This window comes from Oncorhynchus kisutch, linkage group LG18 (genome assembly GCF_002021735.2).
Source record: "Oncorhynchus kisutch isolate 150728-3 linkage group LG18, Okis_V2, whole genome shotgun sequence".
Classification (NCBI taxonomy): domain Eukaryota; kingdom Metazoa; phylum Chordata; class Actinopteri; order Salmoniformes; family Salmonidae; genus Oncorhynchus; species Oncorhynchus kisutch.
The window spans coordinates 8163669-8185748 of NC_034191.2; the positions used below are offsets into that span (position 1 = coordinate 8163669).

The window sequence follows — 22080 nt, forward strand, 5'->3', positions numbered from 1 at the left end:
CTACACTGCTGCCTTTTACAGGACAATCAGGCTGCTCTGTTACTGACATTTACAGGGTAGGGACCCCTGGGCCTCCAACCATGCTGGTGTGTGTGTGTGTATTGAAAAACAGACATTTATGATGGGACCAGCGGTGCCTGTTTTTGACAATTGGACTCTGTGACAGCCAGAGGACAGATCGTCAAGCCAAATCTATTTAATGCTTTATTTGATATAGAGTTAATGGTGTTTGAGCTGAATTTGCAAATTGTGCTCTCTCTCCTTTCTCTCTCGCCCTCTTTCGCTGTCTCTCCCCCAGGCAACTGATACTCCAGAGGACCGTAACAACCCAGTTCTCCTCTACAACAAAATGGAGCTGGGTGTTCTCAATGCTAACTTCAGCCTGGAGGTCGACACACAAGTAAGAGACTCAATGTGTGTTGTCTGCTCTGTTAATTATGTCTGATAAATCCCTCCTCTCAGTTGATGATGATAAACCCCTCCTCTCAGGTGATGATGATAAACCCCTCCTCTCAGGTGATGATGATAAACCCCTCCTCTCAGGTGATGATGATAAACCCCTCCTCTCAGATGATGATAAACCCCTCCTCTCAGGTGTTGATGATAAACCCCTCCTCTCAGGTGATGATGATAAACCCCTCCTCCCAGGTGTTGATGACAAACCCCTCCTCCCAGGTGTTGATGATAAACCCCTCCTCTCAGGTGATGATGATAAACCCCTCCTCTCAGGTGATGATAAACCCCTCCTCTTAGGTGTTGATGATAAACCCCTCCTCTCAGGTGATGATAAACCCCTCCTCTCAGGTGATGATAAACCCCTCCTCTCAGGTGATGATGATAAACCCCTCCTCCCAGGTGTTGATGATAAACCCCTCCTCCCAGGTGTTGATGATAAACCCCTCCTCTCAGGTGATGATGATAAACCCCTCCTCTCAGGTGATGATAAACCCCTCCTCTCAGGTGTTGATGATAAACCCCTCCTCTCAGATGGTGATGATAAACCCCTCCTCTCAGGTGTTGATGATAAACCCCTCCTCTCAGGTGTTGATGATAAACCCCTCCTCTCAGGTGATGATAAACCCCTCCTCTCAGGTGGTGATGATAAACCCCTCCTCTCAGGTGGTGATGATAAACCCCTCCTCTCAGATGTTGATAAACCCCTCCTCTCAGGTGTTGATGATAAACCCCTCCTCTCAGGTGTTGATAAACCCCTCCTCTCAGGTCATGATGATAAACCCCTCCTCTCAGGTGTTGATAAACCCCTCCTCTCAGGTGATGATGATAAACCCCTCCTCTCAGGTGATGATGATAAACCCCTCCTCTCAGGTGATGATAAACCCCTCCTCTCAGGTGTTGATGATAAACCCCTCCTTTCAGGTGTTGATGATAAACCCCTCCTCTCAGGTGTTGATGATAAACCCCTCCTCTCAGGTGATGATGATAAACCCCTCCTCTCAGGTGATGATGATAAACCCCTCCTCTCAGGTGATGATGATAAACCCCTCCTCTCAGGTGATGATAAACCCCTCCTCTCAGGTGATGATAATAAACCCCTCCTCTCAGGTGTTGATAAACCCCTCCTCTCAGGTGTTGATAAACCCCTCCTCTCAGGTGATGATGATAAACCCCTCCTCTCAGGTGTTGATGATAAACCCCTCCTCTCAGGTGTTGATGATAAACCCCTCCTCTCAGGTGATGATGATAAACCCCTCTTCTCAGGTGATGATGATAAACCCCTCCTCTCAGGTGATGATGATAAACCCCTCCTCTCAGGTGTTGATGATAAACCCCTCCTCTCAGGTGATGATGATAAACCCCTCCTCTCAGGTGATGATGATAAACCCCTCCTCTCAGGTGATGATAAACCCCTCCTCTCAGGTGTTGTTAAACCCCTCCTCTCAGGTGTTGATAAACCCCTCTCAGGTGATGATAAACCCCTCCTCTCAGGTGATGATAATAAACCCCTCCTCTCAGGTGTTGATGATAAACCCCTCCTCTCAGGTGTTGATTTACCCCTCCTCTCAGGTGTTGATAAACCCCTCCTCTCAGGTGTTGATAAACCCCTCCTCTCAGGTGTTGATGATAAACCCCTGCTCTCAGGTGTTGATGATAAACCCCTCCTCTCAGGTGTTGATGATAAACCCCTCCTCTCAGGTGTTGATTTACCCCTCCTCTCAGGTGTTGATAAACCCCTCCTCTCAGGTGTTGATAAACCCCTCCTCTCAGGTGTTGATAAACCCCTCCTCTCAGGTGTTGTTAAACCCCTCCTCTCAGGTGTTGATAAACCCCTCCTCTCAGGTGATGATAAACCCCTCCTCTCAGGTGATGATAATAAACCCCTCCTCTCAGGTGTTGATAAACCCCTCCTCTCAGGTGTTGATAAACCCCTCCTCTCAGGTGATGATGATAAACCCCTCCTCTCAGGTGTTGATGATAAACCCCTCCTCTCAGGTGTTGATGATAAACCCCTCCTCTCAGGTGTTGATGATAAACCCCTCCTCTCAGGTGATGATGATAAACCCCTCCTCTCAGGTGTTGATGATAAACCCCTCCTCTCAGGTGTTGATGATAAACCCCTCCTCTCAGGTGTTGATGATAAACCCCTCCTCTCAGGTGTTGTTGATAAACCCCTCCTCTCATGTGTTGTTGATAAACCCCTCCTCTCAGGTGATGACAAACCCCTCCTCTCAGGTGATAACAAACCCCTCCTCTCAGGTGTTGATGATAAACCCCTCCTCTCAGGTGATGACAAACCCCTCCTCTCAGGTGTTGATAAACCCCTCCTCTCAGGTGTTGTTGATAAACCCCTCCTCTCAGGTGTTGATGATAAACCCCTCCTCTCAGGTGATGACAAACCCCTCCTCTCAGGTGATGACAAACCCCTCCTCTCAGGTGATGATGATAAACCCCTCCTCTCAGGTGTTGATAAACCCCTCCTCTCAGGTGATGACAAACCCCTCCTCTCATGTGTTGTTGATAAACCCCTCCTCTCAGGTGATGACAAACCCCTCCTCTCAGGTGATAACAAACCCCTCCTCTCAGGTGTTGATAAACCCCTCCTCTCAGGTGTTGTTGATAAACCCCTCCTCTCAGGTGTTGATGATAAACCCCTCCTCTCAGGTGATGACAAACCCCTCCTCTCAGGTGATGATGATAAACCCCTCCTCTCAGGTGTTGATAAACCCCTCCTCTCAGGTGTTGATAAACCCCTCCTCTCAGGTGTTGATAAACCCCTCCTCTCAGGTGATGATAAACCCCTCCTCTCAGGTGATGATAATAAACCCCTCCTCTCAGGTGTTGATAAACCCCTCCTCTCAGGTGTTGATGATAAACCCCTCCTCTCAGGTGATGACAAACCCCTCCTCTCAGGTGTTGATAAACCCCTCCTGTCAGGTGTTGTTGATAAACCCCTCCTCTCAGTTGTTGATGATAAACCCCTCCTCTCAGGTGTCGTTGAAAAACCCCTCCTCTCAGGTGTTGATGATAAACCCCTCCTCTCAGGTGTTGTTGATAAACCCCTCCTCTCAGGTGTTGTTGATAAACCCCTCCTCTCAGGTGTCGTTGAAAAACCCCTCCTCTCAGGTGTTGATGATAAACCCCTCCTCTCAGGTGTTGATGATAAACCCCTCCTCTCAGGTGATGACAAACCCCTCCTCTCAGGTGATGATGATAAACCCCTCCTCTCAGGTGTTGATAAACCCCTCCTCTCAGGTGTTGATAAACCCCTCCTCTCAGGTGATGATGATAAACCCCTCCTCTCAGGTGTTGATGATAAACCCCTCCTCTCAGGTGTTGATGATAAACCCCTCCTCTCAGGTGTTGATGATAAACCCCTCCTCTCAGGTGTTGTTGATAAACCCCTCCTCTCATGTGTTGTTGATAAACCCCTCCTCTCAGGTGATGACAAACCCCTCCTCTCAGGTGATAACAAACCCCTCCTCTCAGGTGTTGATGATAAACCCCTCCTCTCAGGTGATGACAAACCCCTCCTCTCAGGTGTTGATAAACCCCTCCTCTCAGGTGTTGTTGATAAACCCCTCCTCTCAGGTGTTGATGATAAACCCCTCCTCTCAGGTGATGACAAACCCCTCCTCTCAGGTGATGACAAACCCCTCCTCTCAGGTGATGATGATAAACCCCTCCTCTCAGGTGTTGATAAACCCCTCCTCTCAGGTGATGACAAACCCCTCCTCTCATGTGTTGTTGATAAACCCCTCCTCTCAGGTGATGACAAACCCCTCCTCTCAGGTGATAACAAACCCCTCCTCTCAGGTGTTGATAAACCCCTCCTCTCAGGTGTTGTTGATAAACCCCTCCTCTCAGGTGTTGATGATAAACCCCTCCTCTCAGGTGATGACAAACCCCTCCTCTCAGGTGATGATGATAAACCCCTCCTCTCAGGTGTTGATAAACCCCTCCTCTCAGGTGTTGATAAACCCCTCCTCTCAGGTGTTGATAAACCCCTCCTCTCAGGTGATGATAAACCCCTCCTCTCAGGTGATGATAATAAACCCCTCCTCTCAGGTGTTGATAAACCCCTCCTCTCAGGTGTTGATGATAAACCCCTCCTCTCAGGTGTTGTTGATAAACCCCTCCTCTCAGGTGTTGATGATAAACCCCTCCTCTCAGGTGATGACAAACCCCTCCTCTCAGGTGATGATGATAAACCCCTCCTCTCAGGTGTTGATAAACCCCTCCTCTCAGGTGTTGATAAACCCCTCCTCTCAGGTGTTGATAAACCCCTCCTCTCAGGTGATGATAAACCCCTCCTCTCAGGTGATGATAATAAACCCCTCCTCTCAGGTGTTGATAAACCCCTCCTCTCAGGTGTTGATGATAAACCCCTCCTCTCAGGTGATGACAAACCCCTCCTCTCAGGTGTTGATAAACCCCTCCTGTCAGGTGTTGTTGATAAACCCCTCCTCTCAGTTGTTGATGATAAACCCCTCCTCTCAGGTGTCGTTGAAAAACCCCTCCTCTCAGGTGTTGATGATAAACCCCTCCTCTCAGGTGTTGTTGATAAACCCCTCCTCTCAGGTGTTGTTGATAAACCCCTCCTCTCAGGTGTCGTTGAAAAAACCCCTCCTCTCAGGTGTTGATAAACCCCTCCTCTCAGGTGTTGTTGATAAACCCCTCCTCTCAGGTGTTGATAAACCCCTCCTCTCAGGTGATGATGATAAACCCCTCCTCTCAGGTGTTGATAAACCCCTCCTCTCAGGTGTTGATAAACCCCTCCTCTCAGGTGTTGATAAACCCCTCCTCTCAGGTGATGATAAACCCCTCCTCTCAGGTGATGATAATAAACCCCTCCTCTCAGGTGTTGATGATAAACCCCTCCTCTCAGGTGTTGATGATAAACCCCTCCTCTCAGGTGTTGATGATAAACCCCTCCTCTCAGGTGTTGATGATAAACCCCTCCTCTCAGGTGATGATGATAAACCCCTCCTCTCAGGTGATGATGATAAACCCCTCCTCTCAGGTGTTGATGATAAACCCCTCCTCTCAGGTGTTGATGATAAACCCCTCCTCTCAGGTGTTGATGATAAACCCCTCCTCTCAGGTGTTGATGATAAACCCCTCCTCTCAGGTGTTGTTGATAAACCCCTCGTGTCAGGTGATGATAAACCCCTCCTCTCAGGTGTTGATGATAAACCCCTCCTCTCAGGTGTTGATGATAAACCCCTCCTCTCAGGTGTTGATGATAAACCCCTCCTCTCAGGTGTTGTTGATAAACCCCTCGTGTCAGGTGATGATAAACCCCTCCTCTCAGGTGTCGTTGAAAAACCCCTCCTCTCAGGTGTTGTTGATAAACCCCTCTCAGGTGTTGTTGATAAACCCCTCCTCTCATGTGTTGTTGATAAACCCCTCCTCTCAGGTGATGACAAACCCCTCCTCTCAGGTGATGACAAACCCCTCCTCTCAGGTGTTGATAAACCCCTCCTCTCAGGTGATGATAAACCCCTCCTCTCAGATGATGATAAACCCCTCCTCTCAGATGGTGATGATAAACCCCTCCTCTCAGGTGTTGATAAACCCCTGCTCTCAGGTGATGATAAACCCCTCCTCTCAGGTGTTGATGATAAACCCCTCCTCTCAGGTGGTGATGATAAACCCCTCCTCTCAGGTGTTGATGATAAACCCCTCCTCTCAGATGATGATAAACCCCTCTCAAATGATGATAAACCCCTCCTCTCAGATGGTGATGATAAACCCCTCCTCTCAGGTGTTGATGATAAACCCCTGCTCTCAGGTGTTGATAAACCCCTGCTCTCAGGTGATGATAAACCCCTCCTCTCAGATGGTGATGATAAACCCCTCCTCTCAGGTGTTGATAAACCCCTGCTCTCAGGTGATGATAAACCCCTCCTCTCAGGTGTTGATGATAAACCCCTCCTCTCAGGTGGTGATGATAAACCCCTCCTCTCAGGTGTTGATGATAAACCCCTCCTCTCAGATGATGATAAACCCCTCTCAAATGATGATAAACCCCTCCTCTCAGATGGTGATGATAAACCCCTCCTCTCAGGTGTTGATGATAAACCCCTCCTCTCAGGTGTTGATAAACCCCTCCTCTCAGGTGATGATAAACCCCTCCTCTCAGATGATGATAAACCCCTCCTCTCAGATGGTGATGATAAACCCCTCCTCTCAGGTGTTGATAAACCCCTGCTCTCAGGTTATGATAAACCCCTCCTCTCAGGTGTTGATGATAAACCCCTCCTCTCAGGTGGTGATGATAAACCCCTCCTCTCAGGTGTTGATGATAAACCCCTCCTCTCAGATGATGATAAACCCCTCTCAAATGATGATAAACCCCTCCTCTCAGATGGTGATGATAAACCCCTCCTCTCAGGTGTTGATGATAAACCCCTCCTCTCAGGTGTTGATGATAAACCCCTCCTCTCAGGTGTTGATGATAAACCCCTCCTCTCAGGTGTTGATAAACCCCTGCTCTCAGGTGTTGATAAACCCCTGCTCTCAGGTGATGATAAACCCCTCCTCTCAGGTGTTGATGATAAACCCCTCCTCTCAGGTGATGACAAACCCCTCCTCTCAGGTGGTGATGATAAACCCCTCCTCTCAGGTGTTGATGATAAACCCCTCCTCTCAGATGGTGATGATAAACCCCTCCTCTCAGGTGTTGATGATAAACCCCTCCTCTCAGGTGTTGATGATAAACCCCTCCTCTCAGCTGTTGATGATAAACCCCTCCTCTCAGGTGATGATGATAAACCCCTCCTCTCAGGTGATGATGATAAACCCCTCCTCTCAGGTGATGATGATAAACCCCTCCTCTCAGGTGATGATGATAAACCCCTCCTCTCAGGTGTTGATGATAAACCCCTCCTCTCAGGTGTTGATGATAAACCCCTCCTCTCAGGTGTTGATGATAAACCCCTCCTCTCAGGTGTTGATGATAAACCCCTCCTCTCAGGTGTTGATGATAAACCCCTCTTCTCAGGTGTTGATGATAAACCCCTCTTCTCAGGTGTTGATGATAAACCCCTCCTCTCAGCTGTTGATGATAAACCCCTCCTCTCAGGTGTTGATGATAAACCCCTCCTCTCAGATGGTGATGATAAACCCCTCTCAGGTGTTGATGATAAACCCCTCCTCTCAGGTGTTGATGATAAACCCCTCCTCTCAGGTGTTGATGATAAACCCCTCCTCTCAGGTGTTGATGATAAACCCCTCCTCTCAGGTGTTGATGATAAACCCCTCCTCTCAGGTGATGATGATAAACCCCTCCTCTCAGGTGATGATGATAAACCCCTCCTCTCAGGTGATGATGATAAACCCCTCCTCTCAGGTGATGATAAACCCCTCCTCTCAGGTGTTGATGATAAACCCCTCCTCTCAGGTGTTGATGATAAACCCCTCCTCTCAGGTGTTGATGATAAACCCCTCCTCTCAGGTGTTGATGATAAACCCCTCCTCTCAGGTGTTGATGATAAACCCCTCCTCTCAGGTGTTGATGATAAACCCCTCCTCTCAGGTGTTGATGATAAACCCCTCCTCTCAGGTGTTGATGATAAACCCCTCCTCTCAGGTGTTGATGATAAACCCCTCCTCTCAGGTGTTGATGATAAACCCCTCCTCTCAGGTGTTGATGATAAACCCCTGCCTCTCAGGTGATGATAAACCCCTCCTCTCAGGTGTGATGATAAACCCCTCCTCTCAGGTGTTGATGATAAACCCCTCCTCTCAGGTGTTGATGATAAACCCCTCCTCTCAGGTGTTGATGATAAACCCCTCCTCTCAGGTGTTGATGATAAACCCCTCCTCTCAGGTGTTGATGATAAACCCTCCTCTCAGGTGTTGATGATAAACCCCTCCTCTCAGGTGTTGATGATAAACCCCTGCTCTCAGGTGATGATAAACCCCTCCTCTCAGGTGTTGATGATAAACCCCTCCTCTCAGGTGTTGATTTACCCCTCCTCTCAGGTGTTGATAAACCCCTCCTCTCAGGTGTTGATAAACCCCTCCTCTCAGGTGTTGATAAACCCCTCCTCTCAGGTGTTGTTAAACCCCTCCTCTCAGGTATTGATAAACCCCTCCTCTCAGGTGATGATAAACCCCTCCTCTCAGGTGATGATAATAAACCCCTCCTCTCAGGTGTTGATAAACCCCTCCTCTCAGGTGATGATGATAAACCCCTCCTCTCAGGTGTTGATGATAAACCCCTCCTCTCAGGTGTTGATGATAAACCCCTCCTGTCAGGTGTTGTTGATAAACCCCTCCTCTCAGGTGTTGTTGATAAACCCCTCGTGTCAGGTGATGATAAACCCCTCCTCTCAGGTGTCGTTGAAAAACCCCTCCTCTCAGGTGTTGATGATAAACCCCTCCTCTCAGGTGTTGTTGATAAACCCCTCTCAGGTGTTGTTGATAAACCCCTCCTCTCATGTGTTGTTGATAAACCCCTCCTCTCAGGTGTTGATGATAAACCCCTCGTCTCAGGTGATGACAAACCCCTCCTCTCAGGTGATAACAAACCCCTCCTCTCAGGTGTTGATGATAAACCCCTCCTCTCAGGTGATGACAAACCCCTCCTCTCAGGTGTTGATAAACCCCTCCTCTCAGGTGATGATGATAAACCCCTCCTCTCAGGTGTTGATGATAAACCCCTCCTCTCAGGTGTTGATGATAAACCCCTCCTCTCAGGTGTTGATGATAAACCCCTCCTCTCAGGTGATGATAAACCCCTCCTCTCAGGTGTTGATGATAAACCCCTCCTCTCAGGTGTTGATAAACCCCTGCTCTCAGGTGTTGATAAACCCCTGCTCTCAGGTGATGATAAACCCCTCCTCTCAGGTGTTGATGATAAACCCCTCCTCTCAGGTGATGACAAACCCCTCCTCTCAGGTGGTGATGATAAACCCCTCCTGTCAGGTGTTGTTGATAAACCCCTCCTCTCAGGTGTTGATGATAAACCCCTCCTCTCAGGTGTCGTTGAAAAACCCCTCCTCTCAGGTGTTGATGATAAACCCCTCCTCTCAGGTGTTGTTGATAAACCCCTCCTCTCAGGTGTTGTTGATAAACCCCTCCTCTCAGGTGTTGTTGATAAACCCCTCCTCTCAGGTGTTGATGATAAACCCCTCCTCTCAGGTGATGACAAACCCCTCCTCTCAGGTGATGACAAACCCCTCCTCTCAGGTGTTGATGATAAACCCCTCCTCTCAGGTGATGACAAACCCCTCTCAGGTGATGACAAACCCCTCCTCTCAGGTGTTGATAAACCCCTCCTCTCAGGTGATGATAAACCCCTCCTCTCAGATGATGATAAACCCCTCCTCTCAAATGATGATAAACCCCTCCTCTCAGATGGTGATGATAAACCCCTCCTCTCAGGTGTTGATGATAAACCCCTCCTCTCAGGTGATGATAAACCCCTCCTCTCAGGTGATGATGATAAACCCCTCCTCTCAGGTGTTGATGATAAACCCCTCCTCTCAGGTGTTGATGATAAACCCCTCCTCTCAGGTGTTGATGATAAACCCCTCCTCTCAGGTGTTGATGATAAACCCCTCCTCTCAGGTGTTGATAAACCCCTGCTCTCAGGTATTGATAAACCCCTGCTCTCAGGTGTTGATGATAAACCCCTCCTCTCAGGTGTTGATGATAAACCCCTCCTCTCAGGTGATGACAAACCCCTCCTCTCAGGTGGTGATGATAAACCCCTCCTCTCAGTTGTTGATGATAAACCCCTCCTCTCAGATGGTGATGATAAACCCCTCCTCTCAGGTGTTGATGATAAACCCCTCCTCTCAGGTGTTGATGATAAATCCCTCCTCTCAGGTGTTGATGATAAACCCCTCCTCTCAGGTGTTGATGATAAACCCCTCCTCTCAGATGGTGATGATAAACCGCTCTCAGGTGTTGATGATAAACCCCTCCTCTCAGGTGTTGATGATAAACCCCTCCTCTCAGGTGATGATAAACCCCTCCTCTCAGGTGTTGATGATAAACCCCTCCTCTCAGGTGTTGATGATAAACCCCTCCTCTCAGGTGTTGATGATAAACCCCTGCTCTCAGGTGATGATAAACCCCTCCTCTCAGGTGTTGATGATAAACCCCTCCTCTCAGGTGTTGATAAACCCCTCCTCTCAGGTGTTGATAAACCCCTCCTCTCAGGTGTTGATAAACCCCTCCTCTCAGGTGTTGATAAACCCCTCCTCTCAGGTGTTGATAAACCCCTCCTCTCAGGTGATGATAAACCCCTCCTCTCAGGTGATGATAATAAACCCCTCCTCTCAGGTGTTGATAAACCCCTCCTCTCAGGTGATGATGATAAACCCCTCCTCTCAGGTGTTGATGATAAACCCCTCCTCTCAGATGATGATGATAAACCCCTCCTCTCAGGTGTTGATGATAAACCCCTCTCCTCAGATGTGTAATGAACTTGAGGGAGACACATAGCTGGTTTGAAGCTCAGATCGCAGCAGATGTTTAATGCAATTGTCCTTAGTAGGAGGCAGGTAGATGGGTTTAGGGGCAGGCAGAAGGTCATACACAGTAGGTCCAAAAATGACAACAGTACAGGCAGGGAGTAGGCTAAATGCATCGTGAGTGAGGCATGCAAAATCTATCATACACGAGATGCGATAAACCCCTCCCTCAGATGGTGATGATAAACCCCTCCTCTCAGGTGTTTGACTGGAGTTACTTCACCAGGAAGATCATGGGGACGGTCGGCATCACTGTGCCTGACACAGAGAATGTTATCAACTACGCACCTAACTACTTCAGACGGCTCAACCCTATCCTAGCCAAGAACACTAAGAGGTGAGAACATTGACTCAACCCTATCCTAGCCAAGCACACTGAGAACATTGACTCAACCCTATCCTAGCCAAGCACACTGAGAACATTGACTCAACCCTATCCTAGCCAAGCACACTGAGAACATTGACTCGACCCTATCCTAGCCAAGCACACTGAGAACATTGACTCGACCCTATCCTAGCCAAGGACACTGAGAACATTGACTCGACCCTATCCTAGCCAAGCACACTGAGAACATTGACTCGACCCTATCCTAGCCAAGCACACTGAGAACATTGACTCGACCCTATCCTAGCCAAGCACACTGAGAACATTGACTCGACCCTATCCTAGCCAAGGACACTGAGAACATTGAATCGACCCTATCCTAGCCAAGGACACTGAGAACATTGACTCAACCCTATCCTAGCCAAGCACACTGAGAACATTGACTCAACCCTATCCTAGCCAAGCACACTGAGAACATTGACTCAACCCTATCCCAGCCAAGCACACTGAGAACATTGACTCAACCCTATCCTAGCCAAGCACACTGAGAACATTGACTCAACCCTATCCTAGCCAAGCACACCGAGAACATTGACTCAACCCTATCCTAGCCAAGCACACCGAGAACATTGAGAAAAGCACATCATTATAATATGATGAGAAGCGTTTCTCGTACATTGTACATTGTAGATCAACTGTAGTTGCTGGTGCGGTGTTTCCGTTTTGTTGTTTCCAGAGTCCTGCAGAACTACATGGTGTGGCGTTTTGTCATGAACATGGTGGTGGGTTTGAGCAGGCAGTACAGGGACACCAGGAAAGCCTTCCGCAAGGTACAGACACGCCATCTCCTCTTCCTTTCACGCTCACCTCCATCCTTTCTCTCTAGTCCGTCTTCTCTTCCTACATCTCACTATTTCTCTGGTGTGCGTGATGTCATCAGTGTGAGCCATGCCCTGCTGCCCCCCCCTGCAGGCGCTGTACGGTGCCACGTCGGAGGCGGCGGTGTGGCGGCAGTGTGTCATCTACGTCAACAACAATATGGACAACGCTGTCGGAAGACTGTATGTAGAGGAGTCCTTCTCTGGGGAGAGCAAAGAACTGGTGAGGTTCACGAGGGGGTGGGGGGAGAGTGTGTGTCCGTAAGCCTGTTCAGATCACCCATTGGCTGACACAATAGGGTCTCATACCAGTGAGTTTATGCTCACACAGATTGTGATCCAAACACATATTTTCTATGAAACGTTTTGTCAGGCCCCTGACACATACACAGCTATTTTAAGCTCATTTTAAGTTCACTCTAAAGCATTGTTTTCCTTAACACTCTGAAAGAAGAGCTGCCTATCACATTCTGTTCCAGAGGAACCTGGGCTGAGATCCACAATAGAGACATTATCAGTACATACTGATCTGTTTAAAGTGTGTGTGTGTGTGTGTTAGATGGAAGAGATGATCTCTGTGATACGGGAGGTATTCATCAGTAACTTAGACCACCTAAGATGGATGGATGTAGAGACCAAGAAGGCTGCTGAGGAGAAGGTGAGACTCACCTGCCATTTGATATCTACCTGTTGACCTCAGGCTGACCTGTTTTACCTGTCCCTGTTTTACCTGTCTCTGTTTTACCTGTCTCTGTCCCTGTTTTACCTGTCTCTGTCCCTGTTTTACCTGTCTCTGTCCCTGTTTTACCTGTCTCTGTCCCTGTTTTACCTGTCCCTGTTTTACCTGTCTCTGTCCCTGTTTTACCTGTCCCTGTTTTACCTGTCCCTGTTTTACCTGTCCCTGTTTTACCTGTCTCTGTTTTACCTGTCCCTGTTTTACCTGTCTCTGTCCCTGTTTTACCTGTCCCTGTTTTACCTGTCTCTGTCCCTGTTTTACCTGTCCCTGTTTTACCTGTCTCTGTTGTACCTGTCCCTGTTGTACCTGTCTCTGTTTTACCTGTCTCTGTCCCTGTTTTACCTGTCCCTGTTTTACCTGTCTCTTTCCCTGTTTTACCTGTCCCTGTTTTACCTGTCTCTGTCCCTGTTTTACCTGTCCCTGTTTTACCTGTCTCTGTCCCTGTTTTACCTGTCCCTGTTTTACCTGTCTCTGTCCCTGTTTTACCTGTCCCTGTTTTACCTGTCTCTGTCCCTGTTGTACCTGTCCCTGTTGTACCTGTCTCTGTTTTACCTGTCTCTGTCCCTGTTTTACCTGTCCCTGTTTTACCTGTCTCTGTCCCTGTTTTACCTGTCCCTGTTTTACCTGTCTCTGTCCCTGTTTTACCTGTCCCTGTTTTACCTGTCTCTGTCCCTGTTGTACCTGTCCCTGTTGTACCTGTCTCTGTTTTACCTGTCTCTGTCCCTGTTTTACCTGTCCCTGTTTTACCTGTCTCTGTCCCTGTTTTACCTGTCTCTGTCCCTGTTTTACCTGTCCCTGTTTTACCTGTCTCTGTCCCTGTTTTACCTGTCCCTGTTTTACCTGTCTCTGTCTCTGTTTTACCTGTCCCTGTTTTACCTGTCTCTGTCTCTGTTTTACCTGTCCCTGTTTTACCTGTCCCTGTTTTACCTGTCTCTGTCCCTGTTTTACTTGTCCCTGCTTTACCTGTCTCTCTCTCTGTTTTACCTGTCCCTGTTTTACCTGTCTCTGTCCCTGTTTTACCTGTCCCTGTTTTACCTGTCTCTGTCCCTGTTTTACCTGTCCCTGTTTTACCTGTCTCTGTTTTACCTGTCCCTGTTTTACCTGTCTCTGTCTCTGTTTTACCTGTCCCTGTTTTACCTGTTTTACCTGTTTCTGTTTTACCTGTTTCTGTTTTACCTGTCTCTGTTTTACCTGTCTCTGTTTTACCTGTCTCTGTTTTACCTGTCCCTGTTTTACCTGTCCCTGTTTTACCTGTTTTACCTGTTTCTGTTTTACCTGTCTCTGTTTTACCTGTCTCTGTTTTACCTGTATCTGTTTTACCTGTATCTGTTTTACCTGTCTCTGTTTTACCTGTCTCTGTTTTACCTGTCTCTGTTTTACCTGTCTGTTTTACCTGTCTCTGTTTTACCTGTCTCTGTTTTACCTGTCTCTGTTTTACCTGTCTCTGTTTTACCTGTCTGTTTTACCTGTCTCTGTTTTACCTGTATCTGTTTTACCTGTCTCTGTTTTACCTGTCTCTGTTTTACCTGTCTCTGTTTTACCTGTCTCTGTTTTACCTGTCTCTGTTTTACCTGTCTCTGTTTTACCTGTCTCTGTATCTGTTTTACCTGTCTCTGTCTCTGTTTTACCTGTCTCTGTCTCTGTTTTACCTGTCTCTGTCTCTGTTTTACCTGTCTCTGTTTTACCTGTCTCTGTTTTACCTCTGTCAAGTGTTATAATCACAAGCTCTATTCATACATTCTGTTTTGTTATTCCCAGTGGTGGAAAAAGTTCTCAATTGTCATACTTGAGTAGAAGTGAAAGTCACCCAGTAAAATACTACTTGAGTAAAAGTAAAAACAAAAATGTTTTTTAAATATACTTAAGTATCAAAAGTATAAACCATTTCAAATTCCTAGTACGGCACACTTTTCTTGTATTGAAAAAAAAAATGGACAGATAGCCAGGGACACTCCAACACACAGACATAATTTACAGATAGCCAGGGACACTCCAACACACAGACATAATTTACAGATAGCCAGGGACACTCCAACACACAGACATAATTTACAGATAGCCAGGGACACTCCAACACACAGACATAATTTACAAACGAAGCATTTGTGTTTCCGCCAGATCAAAGGCAGTAGGGATGACCAGGGATGTTCTCTGTTTAGTGAGTCCGCCAGATCAGAGGCAGTAGGGATGACCAGGGATGTTCTCTGTTTAGTGAGTCCTCCAGATCAGAGGCAGTAGGGAGGACCAGGGATATTCTCTGTTTAGTGAGTCCTCCAGATCAGAGGCAGTAGGGAGGACCAGGGATGTTCTCTGTTTAGTGAGTCCACCAGATCAAAGGCAGTAGGGATGACCAGGGATGTTCTCTGTTTAGTGAGTCCTCCAGATCAGAGGCAGTAGGGATGACCAGGGATGTTCTCTGTTTAGTGAGTCCTCCAGATCAGAGGCAGTAGGGAGGACCAGGGATGTTCTCTGTTTAGTGAGTCCACCAGATCAGAGGCAGTAGGGATGACCAGGGATATTCTCTGTTTAGTGAGTCCTCCAGATCAGAGGCAGTAGGGAGGACCAGGGATGTTCTCTGTTTAGTGAGTCCACCAGATCAAAGGCAGTAGGGATGACCAGGGATGTTCTCTGTTTAGTGAGTCCTCCAGATCAGAGGCAGTAGGGATGGCCAGGGATGTTCTCTGTTTAGTGAGTCCTCCAGATCAGAGGCAGTAGGGATGACCAGGGATGTTCTCTGTTTAGTGAGTCCTCCAGATCAGAGGCAGTAGGGATGGCCAGGGATGTTCTCTGTTTAGTGAGTCCTCCAGATCAGAGGCAGTAGGGATGGCCAGGGATGTTCTCTGTTTAGTGAGTCCTCCAGATCAGAGGCAGTAGGGAGGACCAGGGATGTTCTCTGTTTAGTGAGTCCACCAGATCAGAGGCAGTAGGGATGACCAGGGATGTTCTCTGTTTAGTGAGTGGACAGATAGTAGTGATGACCAGGGTACTTTTTGGTATCAGGGAAAATGTATGGAGTAAAAAATACATAATTTTCTTTAGGAATGTAGTGAAGTAAAAGTTAAAGTTGTCAAAAATATAAATAGTAAAGTAAAGTACAGATATCCCCAAAATACTTTAAAGTATTTATACTTCAGTACTTTACACCACTTGTTACTCCCCTCAAACTCTTCGAATGTTCTGTAGGCACAAGCTATCTGTGAGCGGATTGGCTACTCCGACAACATCAAGAATGACACTTACCTGAACAACGAGTATAAAAATGTGAGTGTTAAAAGGTGAAAGAACATCATCATGCATTTTGTCAGTTGACGTGATACAGTGGACACAGCTTTCAAACGGTCATATCTGATATCTGTCATTGACACTGTGTGTGTGTGTGTGTGTTAGTTGAGCTACAGTGCAGAGGAGTACTTTGAGAACATCCTCCAGAACCTGGACTACGTACAGAAGAAACGTCTGAGGAAGCTACGGGTCAAAGTTAACAAAGAAGAGTACGATCCTCCCTTTCCAAAACCCATTGTCCGCGCTGGCTAAAATAGCAGCCACAGCACTAATATTACAGTAGTGATTAACCTCTGATTAATTATGAACTCCTCTATTCAATATTGTTGTGAAACGTCTTTGTGCCTCATCCCTAGATGGGTAACAGGAGCAGCCGTTGTCAACGCCTTCTACTCCTCAAGCAAAAACCAAATAGGTAACAGAGTCACCTCGACTGTAACCTTCAATCACCTCTACAGTCACCTACAGTCACCTCCAATCACCTCTACTGTCACCTCTACAGTCTCCTCCAATCACCTCTACTGTCACCTCTACATTCTCCTCCAATCACCTCTACTGTCACCTCTACAGTCTCCTCCAATCACCTCTACAGTCACCTCCAGTCACCTCTACAGTCACCTCCAATCACCTCTACTGTCACCTCTACAGTCTCCTCCAATCACCTCTACTGTCACCTCTACAGTCTCCTCCAATCACCTCTACTGTCACCTCTACATTCTCCTCCAATCACCTCTACTGTCACCTCTACAGTCTCCTCCAATCACCTCTACAGTCACCTCCAGTCACCTCTACAGTCACCTCCAATCACCTCTACTGTCACCTCTACAGTCTCCTCCAATCACCTCTACTGTCACCTCTACAGTCTCCTCCAATCACCTCTACTGTCACCTCTACAGTCTCCTCCAATCACCTCTACTGTCACCTCTACATTCTCCTCCAATCACCTCTACTGTCACCTCTACATTCTCCTCCAATCACCTCTACTGTCACCTCTACTGTCACCTCTACAGTCTCCTCCAATCACCTCTACTGTCACCTCTACATTCTCCTCCAATCACCTCTACTGTCGTCTCTACTGTCATCTCCAATCACCTCTACTGTCACCTTCAATCTCCTCTACTCTCATCTCTACTGTCAACTCCAATCTCCTCTACTGTCATCTCTTTTGTCATCTCCCATCACCTCTACTGTCACCTCCCATCATCTCTACTGTCAACTTCAATCACCTCTACTGTCTTCTCCCATCAATTCTACTGTCTTCTCCCATCAATTCTACTGTCTTCTCCCATCAATTCTACTGTCTTCTCCCATCACCTCTACTGTCTTCTCCCATCACCTCTACTGTCATCTCTTCTGTCACCTCCAATCATCTCTACTGTTCCCTCCCATCATCTCTACTGTCTTCTCCCATCATCTCTACTGTCTTCTCCCATCAATTCTACTGTCTTCTCCCATCCCCTCTACTGTCTTCTCCCATCACCTCTACTGTCATCTCTTCTGTCACCTCCAATCATCTCTACTGTTCCCTCCCATCATCTCTACTGTCTTCTCCCATCATCTCTACTGTCTTCTCCCATCAATTCTACTGTCTTCTCCCATCACCTCTACTGTCTTCTCCCATCACCTCTACTGTCATCTCTTCTGTCACCTCCAATCATCTCTACTGTTCCCTCCCATCACCTCTACTGTCTTCTCCCATCAATTCTACTCTCTTCTCCCATCACCTCTACTGTCTTCTCCCTTCACTCTGAAGGTGAAAGATGTGAGATCCTTTCTTCATCCTCTTCCTCCTCCTCAGTGTTCCCAGCTGGCATCCTCCAGCCTCCGTTCTTCGGTAAGGGCCAGACCAAGTCTCTGAACTTTGGAGGTATCGGCATGGTGATCGGACATGAGATCACACACGGGTTCGATGACAACGGTAAGACACTCTGCACATGGAATTAGCTTTGTTAGAATGGACAGTCCAATTTGAAAGTGTTGTTTCATGACATGTGGACTAGCTGGTCAGCTGTCCTTAACAGTTTGTTTGTCCGGTTGCCAGGTCGTAACTACGATAAAGATGGTGACCTGAAGGACTGGTGGACGCCAAGCTCCACCCAGAACTTTGTGAATCTGTCCAAGTGCATTGTGGACCAGTATGGAAGCTTCTCCTGGGACCTGGCCAACGGACTGAATGTATGTTTTACTCTCCCCTCCCCTCGCCTCGCCTCGCCTCCCCCCGCCTCGTCTCCCCTCCCCTCGCCTCCGCCCCGCCTCCCCTCCCCTCCCCTCGCCTCCCCCCACCTCGCCTCCCATTCCCCCGCCTCCCCTCTCCTCCCCCCCGCCTCGCCTCCGCCCGCCTCCCCTCCCCTCGCCTCCGCCCGCCTCCCCTCCCCCCACCTCGCCTCCCATTCCCCCGCCTCCCCTCCCCTCCCCTCTCCTCCCCCCGCCTCCCCTCCCCCCGCCTCGCCTCCCCCCACCTCGCCTCCCCTCGCCTCCCCTCCCCTCTCCTCCCCTCCCCTCGCCTCTCCTCTCCCTCTTTTCTTAATTGAATCTGTTTTCTCTCCTTTCTTTTTCCAGGAAATGATTGCAGGGTTCACATTTATACCCCTCTGTCTCTTCACGTATGCTCATCTCCTGTCCTCCCCTCGCCTGCCCTCTCCTCCCCTCCCCTCGCCTCCCCCCGCCTGTCTCTTCATGTATGCTCATCTCCTGTCCTCCCTTGACTTGTTGCCGTGAACAATAGCATTTTGTTTTATGCTCATTTACCCGCAGCGTGGAAAATGGTTTCCCTGGGATGGAGAACTGCTGAAATACTCAATTACAGGCCGTATACATGTGTCTTTTTATTTTCTGTAAGCAGCTCAATGGGAATAACACTCTGGGAGAGAACATCGCAGACAATGGAGGCATCCGTCAGTCCTACCAGGTACGAATGCCCACTGTAGAAAGACACATTTTACAGCTTAAAAAAAGATGCACAAACATTATGAAGACCGAGTCCTTCAACCCAGGCAGGAAATGGATTCTGTTACACCATTTTCTCTATTGCTCCCTCGCATCTACATTGTTTTAGCATTTGATGATTAGCTATATACGTCTGAGCGACATGTTGTGAGATGAAATGAGATCGGAAGGACTTGTGGGTAATTGCCATCTGCCAGTAATATTACTAATTACTATGTCCTCCTGCCAGCTCTCTGATTGAACCATTAGACATGCTCTCGGAGCATGGTGTGAGTAATGAGCAATGTGATTGGCCAACCAGGCGTCTCGGGTTAGTGTCCAGAGGGAAGACAAAGTGATGACGGAGGGATGGAGAACACTTCTTCACAGATTCTGAGAGCCCTATGTTTACTTTATATGTGGTATTGTGATGATTTCAGGCCAGTGAGGTTTGAAGTGGTATTGTGATGATTTCAGGCCAGTGAGGTTTGAAGTGGTGTTGTAATGATTTCAGGCCAGAGAGGTTTGAAGTGGTGTTGTAATGATTTCAGGCCAGAGAGGTTTGAAGTGGTGTTGTAATGATTTCAGGCCAGTGAGGTTTGAAGTGGTGTTGTAATGATTTCAGGCCAGAGAGGTTTGAAGTGGTGTTGTAATGATTTCAGGCCAGTGAGGTTTGAAGTGGTGTTGTAATGATTTCAGGCCAGTGAGGTTTGAAGTGGTGTTGTAATGATTTCAGGCCAGAGAGGTTTGAAGTGGTGTTGTAATGATTTCAGGCCAGTGAGGTTTGAAGTGGTGTTGTAATGATTTCAGGCCAGTGAGGTTTGAAGTGGTGTTGTAATGATTTCAGGCCAGTGAGGTTTGAAGTGGTGTTGTAATGATTTCAGGCCAGAGAGGTTTGAAGTGGTGTTGTAATGATTTCAGGCCAGAGAGGTTTGAAGTGGTGTTGTAATGATTTCAGGCCAGTGAGGTTTGAAGTGGTGTTGTAATGATTTCAGGCCAGTGAGGTTTGAAGTGGTGTTGTAATGATTTCAGGCCAGTGAGGTTTGAAGTGGTGTTGTAATGATTTCAGGCCAGTGAGGTTTGAAGTGGTATTGTGATGATTTCAGGCCAGAGAGGTTTGAAGTGGTGTTGTAATGATTTCAGGCCAGAGAGGTTTGAAGTGGTGTTGTAATGATTTCAGGCCAGAGAGGTTTGAAGTGGTGTTGTAATGATTTCAGGCCAGTGAGGTTTGAAGTGGTGTTGTAATGATTTCAGGCCAGAGAGGTTTGAAGTGGTGTTGTAATGATTTCAGGCCAGTGAGGTTTGAAGTGGTGTTGTAATGATTTCAGGCCAGTGAGGTTTGAAGTGGTGTTTGTAATGATTTCAGGCCAGTGAGGTTTGAAGTGGTATTGTGATGATTTCAGGCCAGAGAGGTTTGAAGTGGTGTTGTAATGATTTCAGGCCAGTGAGGTTTGAAGTGGTGTTGTAATGATTTCAGGCCAGTGAGGTTTGAAGTGGTATTGTGATGATTTCAGGCCAGTGAGGTTTGAAGTGGTGTTGTAATGATTTCAGGCCAGTGAGGTTTGAAGTGGTATTGTGATGATTTCAGGCCAGAGAGGTTTGAAGTGGTGTTGTAATGATTTCAGGCCAGTGAGGTTTGAAGTGGTATTGTGATGATTTCAGGCCAGTGAGGTTTGAAGTGGTATTGTGATGATTTCAGGCCAGAGAGGTTTGAAGTGGTATTGTGATGATTTCAGGCCAGAGAGGTTTGAAGTGGTATTGTGATGATTTCAGGCCAGAGAGGTTTGAAGTGGTATTGTGATGATTTCAGGCCAGTGAGGTTTGAAGTGGTGTTGTAATGATTTCAGGCCAGTGAGGTTTGAAGTGGTATTGTGATGATTTCAGGCCAGTGAGGTTTGAAGTGGTATTGTGATGATTTCAGGCCAGTGAGGTTTGAAGTGGTGTTGTAATGATTTCAGGCCAGTGAGGTTTGAAGTGGTGTTGTAATGATTTCAGGCCAGAGAGGTTTGAAGTGGTGTTGTAATGATTTCAGGCCAGAGAGGTTTGAAGTGGTGTTGTAATGATTTCAGGCCAGAGAGGTTTGAAGTGGTATTGTGATGATTTCAGGCCAGAGAGGTTTGAAGTGGTGTTGTAATGATTTCAGGCCAGAGAGGTTTGAAGTGGTATTGTGATGATTTCAGGCCAGAGAGGTTTGAAGTGGTATTGTGATGATTTCAGGCCAGAGAGGTTTGAAGTGGTATTGTGATGATTTCAGGCCAGAGAGGTTTGAAGTGGTATTGTGATGATTTCAGGCCAGTGAGGTTTGAAGTGGTATTGTGATGATTTCAGGCCAGAGAGGTTTGAAGTGGTATTGTGATGATTTCAGGCCAGAGAGGTTTGAAGTGGTATTGTGATGATTTCAGGCCAGAGAGGTTTGAAGTGGTATTGTGATGATTTCAGGCCAGAGAGGTTTGAAGTGGTATTGTCATGATTTCAGGCCAGAGAGGTTTGAAGTGGTGTTGTAATGATTTCAGGCCAGTGAGGTTTGAAGTGGTATTGTGATGATTTCAGGCCAGAGAGGTTTGAAGTGGTGTTGTAATGATTTCAGGCCAGAGAGGTTTGAAGTGGTATTGTGATGATTTCAGGCCAGAGAGGTTTGAAGTGGTGTTGTAATGATTTCAGGCCAGAGAGGTTTGAAGTGGTATTGTGATGATTTCAGGCCAGTGAGGTTTGAAGTGGTATTGTGATGATTTCAGGCCAGAGAGGTTTGAAGTGGTATTGTGATGATTTCAGGCCAGAGAGGTTTGAAGTGGTATTGTGATGATTTCAGGCCAGAGAGGTTTGAAGTGGTATTGTGATGATTTCAGGCCAGAGAGGTTTGAAGTGGTATTGTGATGATTTCAGGCCAGAGAGGTTTGAAGTGGTGTTGCAATGATTTCAGGCCAGTGAGGTTTGAAGTGGTATTGTGATGATTTCAGGCCAGAGAGGTTTGAAGTGGTGTTGTAATGA

The 22080-nt window shown here is 47.4% G+C and overlaps 1 protein-coding gene across 2 annotated transcripts in view; it reads left to right on the top strand.

Annotated features, from left to right (window-relative positions):
• LOC109887876 (neprilysin-like) overlaps nucleotides 1-22080 on the top strand; it is an 85715-nt gene that overhangs the window by 58142 nt on the left and 5493 nt on the right. The window contains exons 10-20 of one of the 2 annotated variants that reach the window (XM_031796908.1): nucleotides 299-400; nucleotides 11147-11283; nucleotides 12008-12101; nucleotides 12244-12372; nucleotides 12709-12807; nucleotides 16069-16146; nucleotides 16273-16376; nucleotides 16524-16582; nucleotides 17966-18085; nucleotides 18209-18342; nucleotides 19007-19075. In XM_031796908.1, coding sequence (XP_031652768.1) covers nucleotides 299-400; nucleotides 11147-11283; nucleotides 12008-12101; nucleotides 12244-12372; nucleotides 12709-12807; nucleotides 16069-16146; nucleotides 16273-16376; nucleotides 16524-16582; nucleotides 17966-18085; nucleotides 18209-18342; nucleotides 19007-19075 — 1125 coding nt within the window. The remainder of the gene's footprint in view (nucleotides 1-298; nucleotides 401-11146; nucleotides 11284-12007; nucleotides 12102-12243; nucleotides 12373-12708; nucleotides 12808-16068; nucleotides 16147-16272; nucleotides 16377-16523; nucleotides 16583-17965; nucleotides 18086-18208; nucleotides 18343-19006; nucleotides 19076-22080) is intronic. The other variant, XM_031796909.1, reaches the window with a different exon arrangement.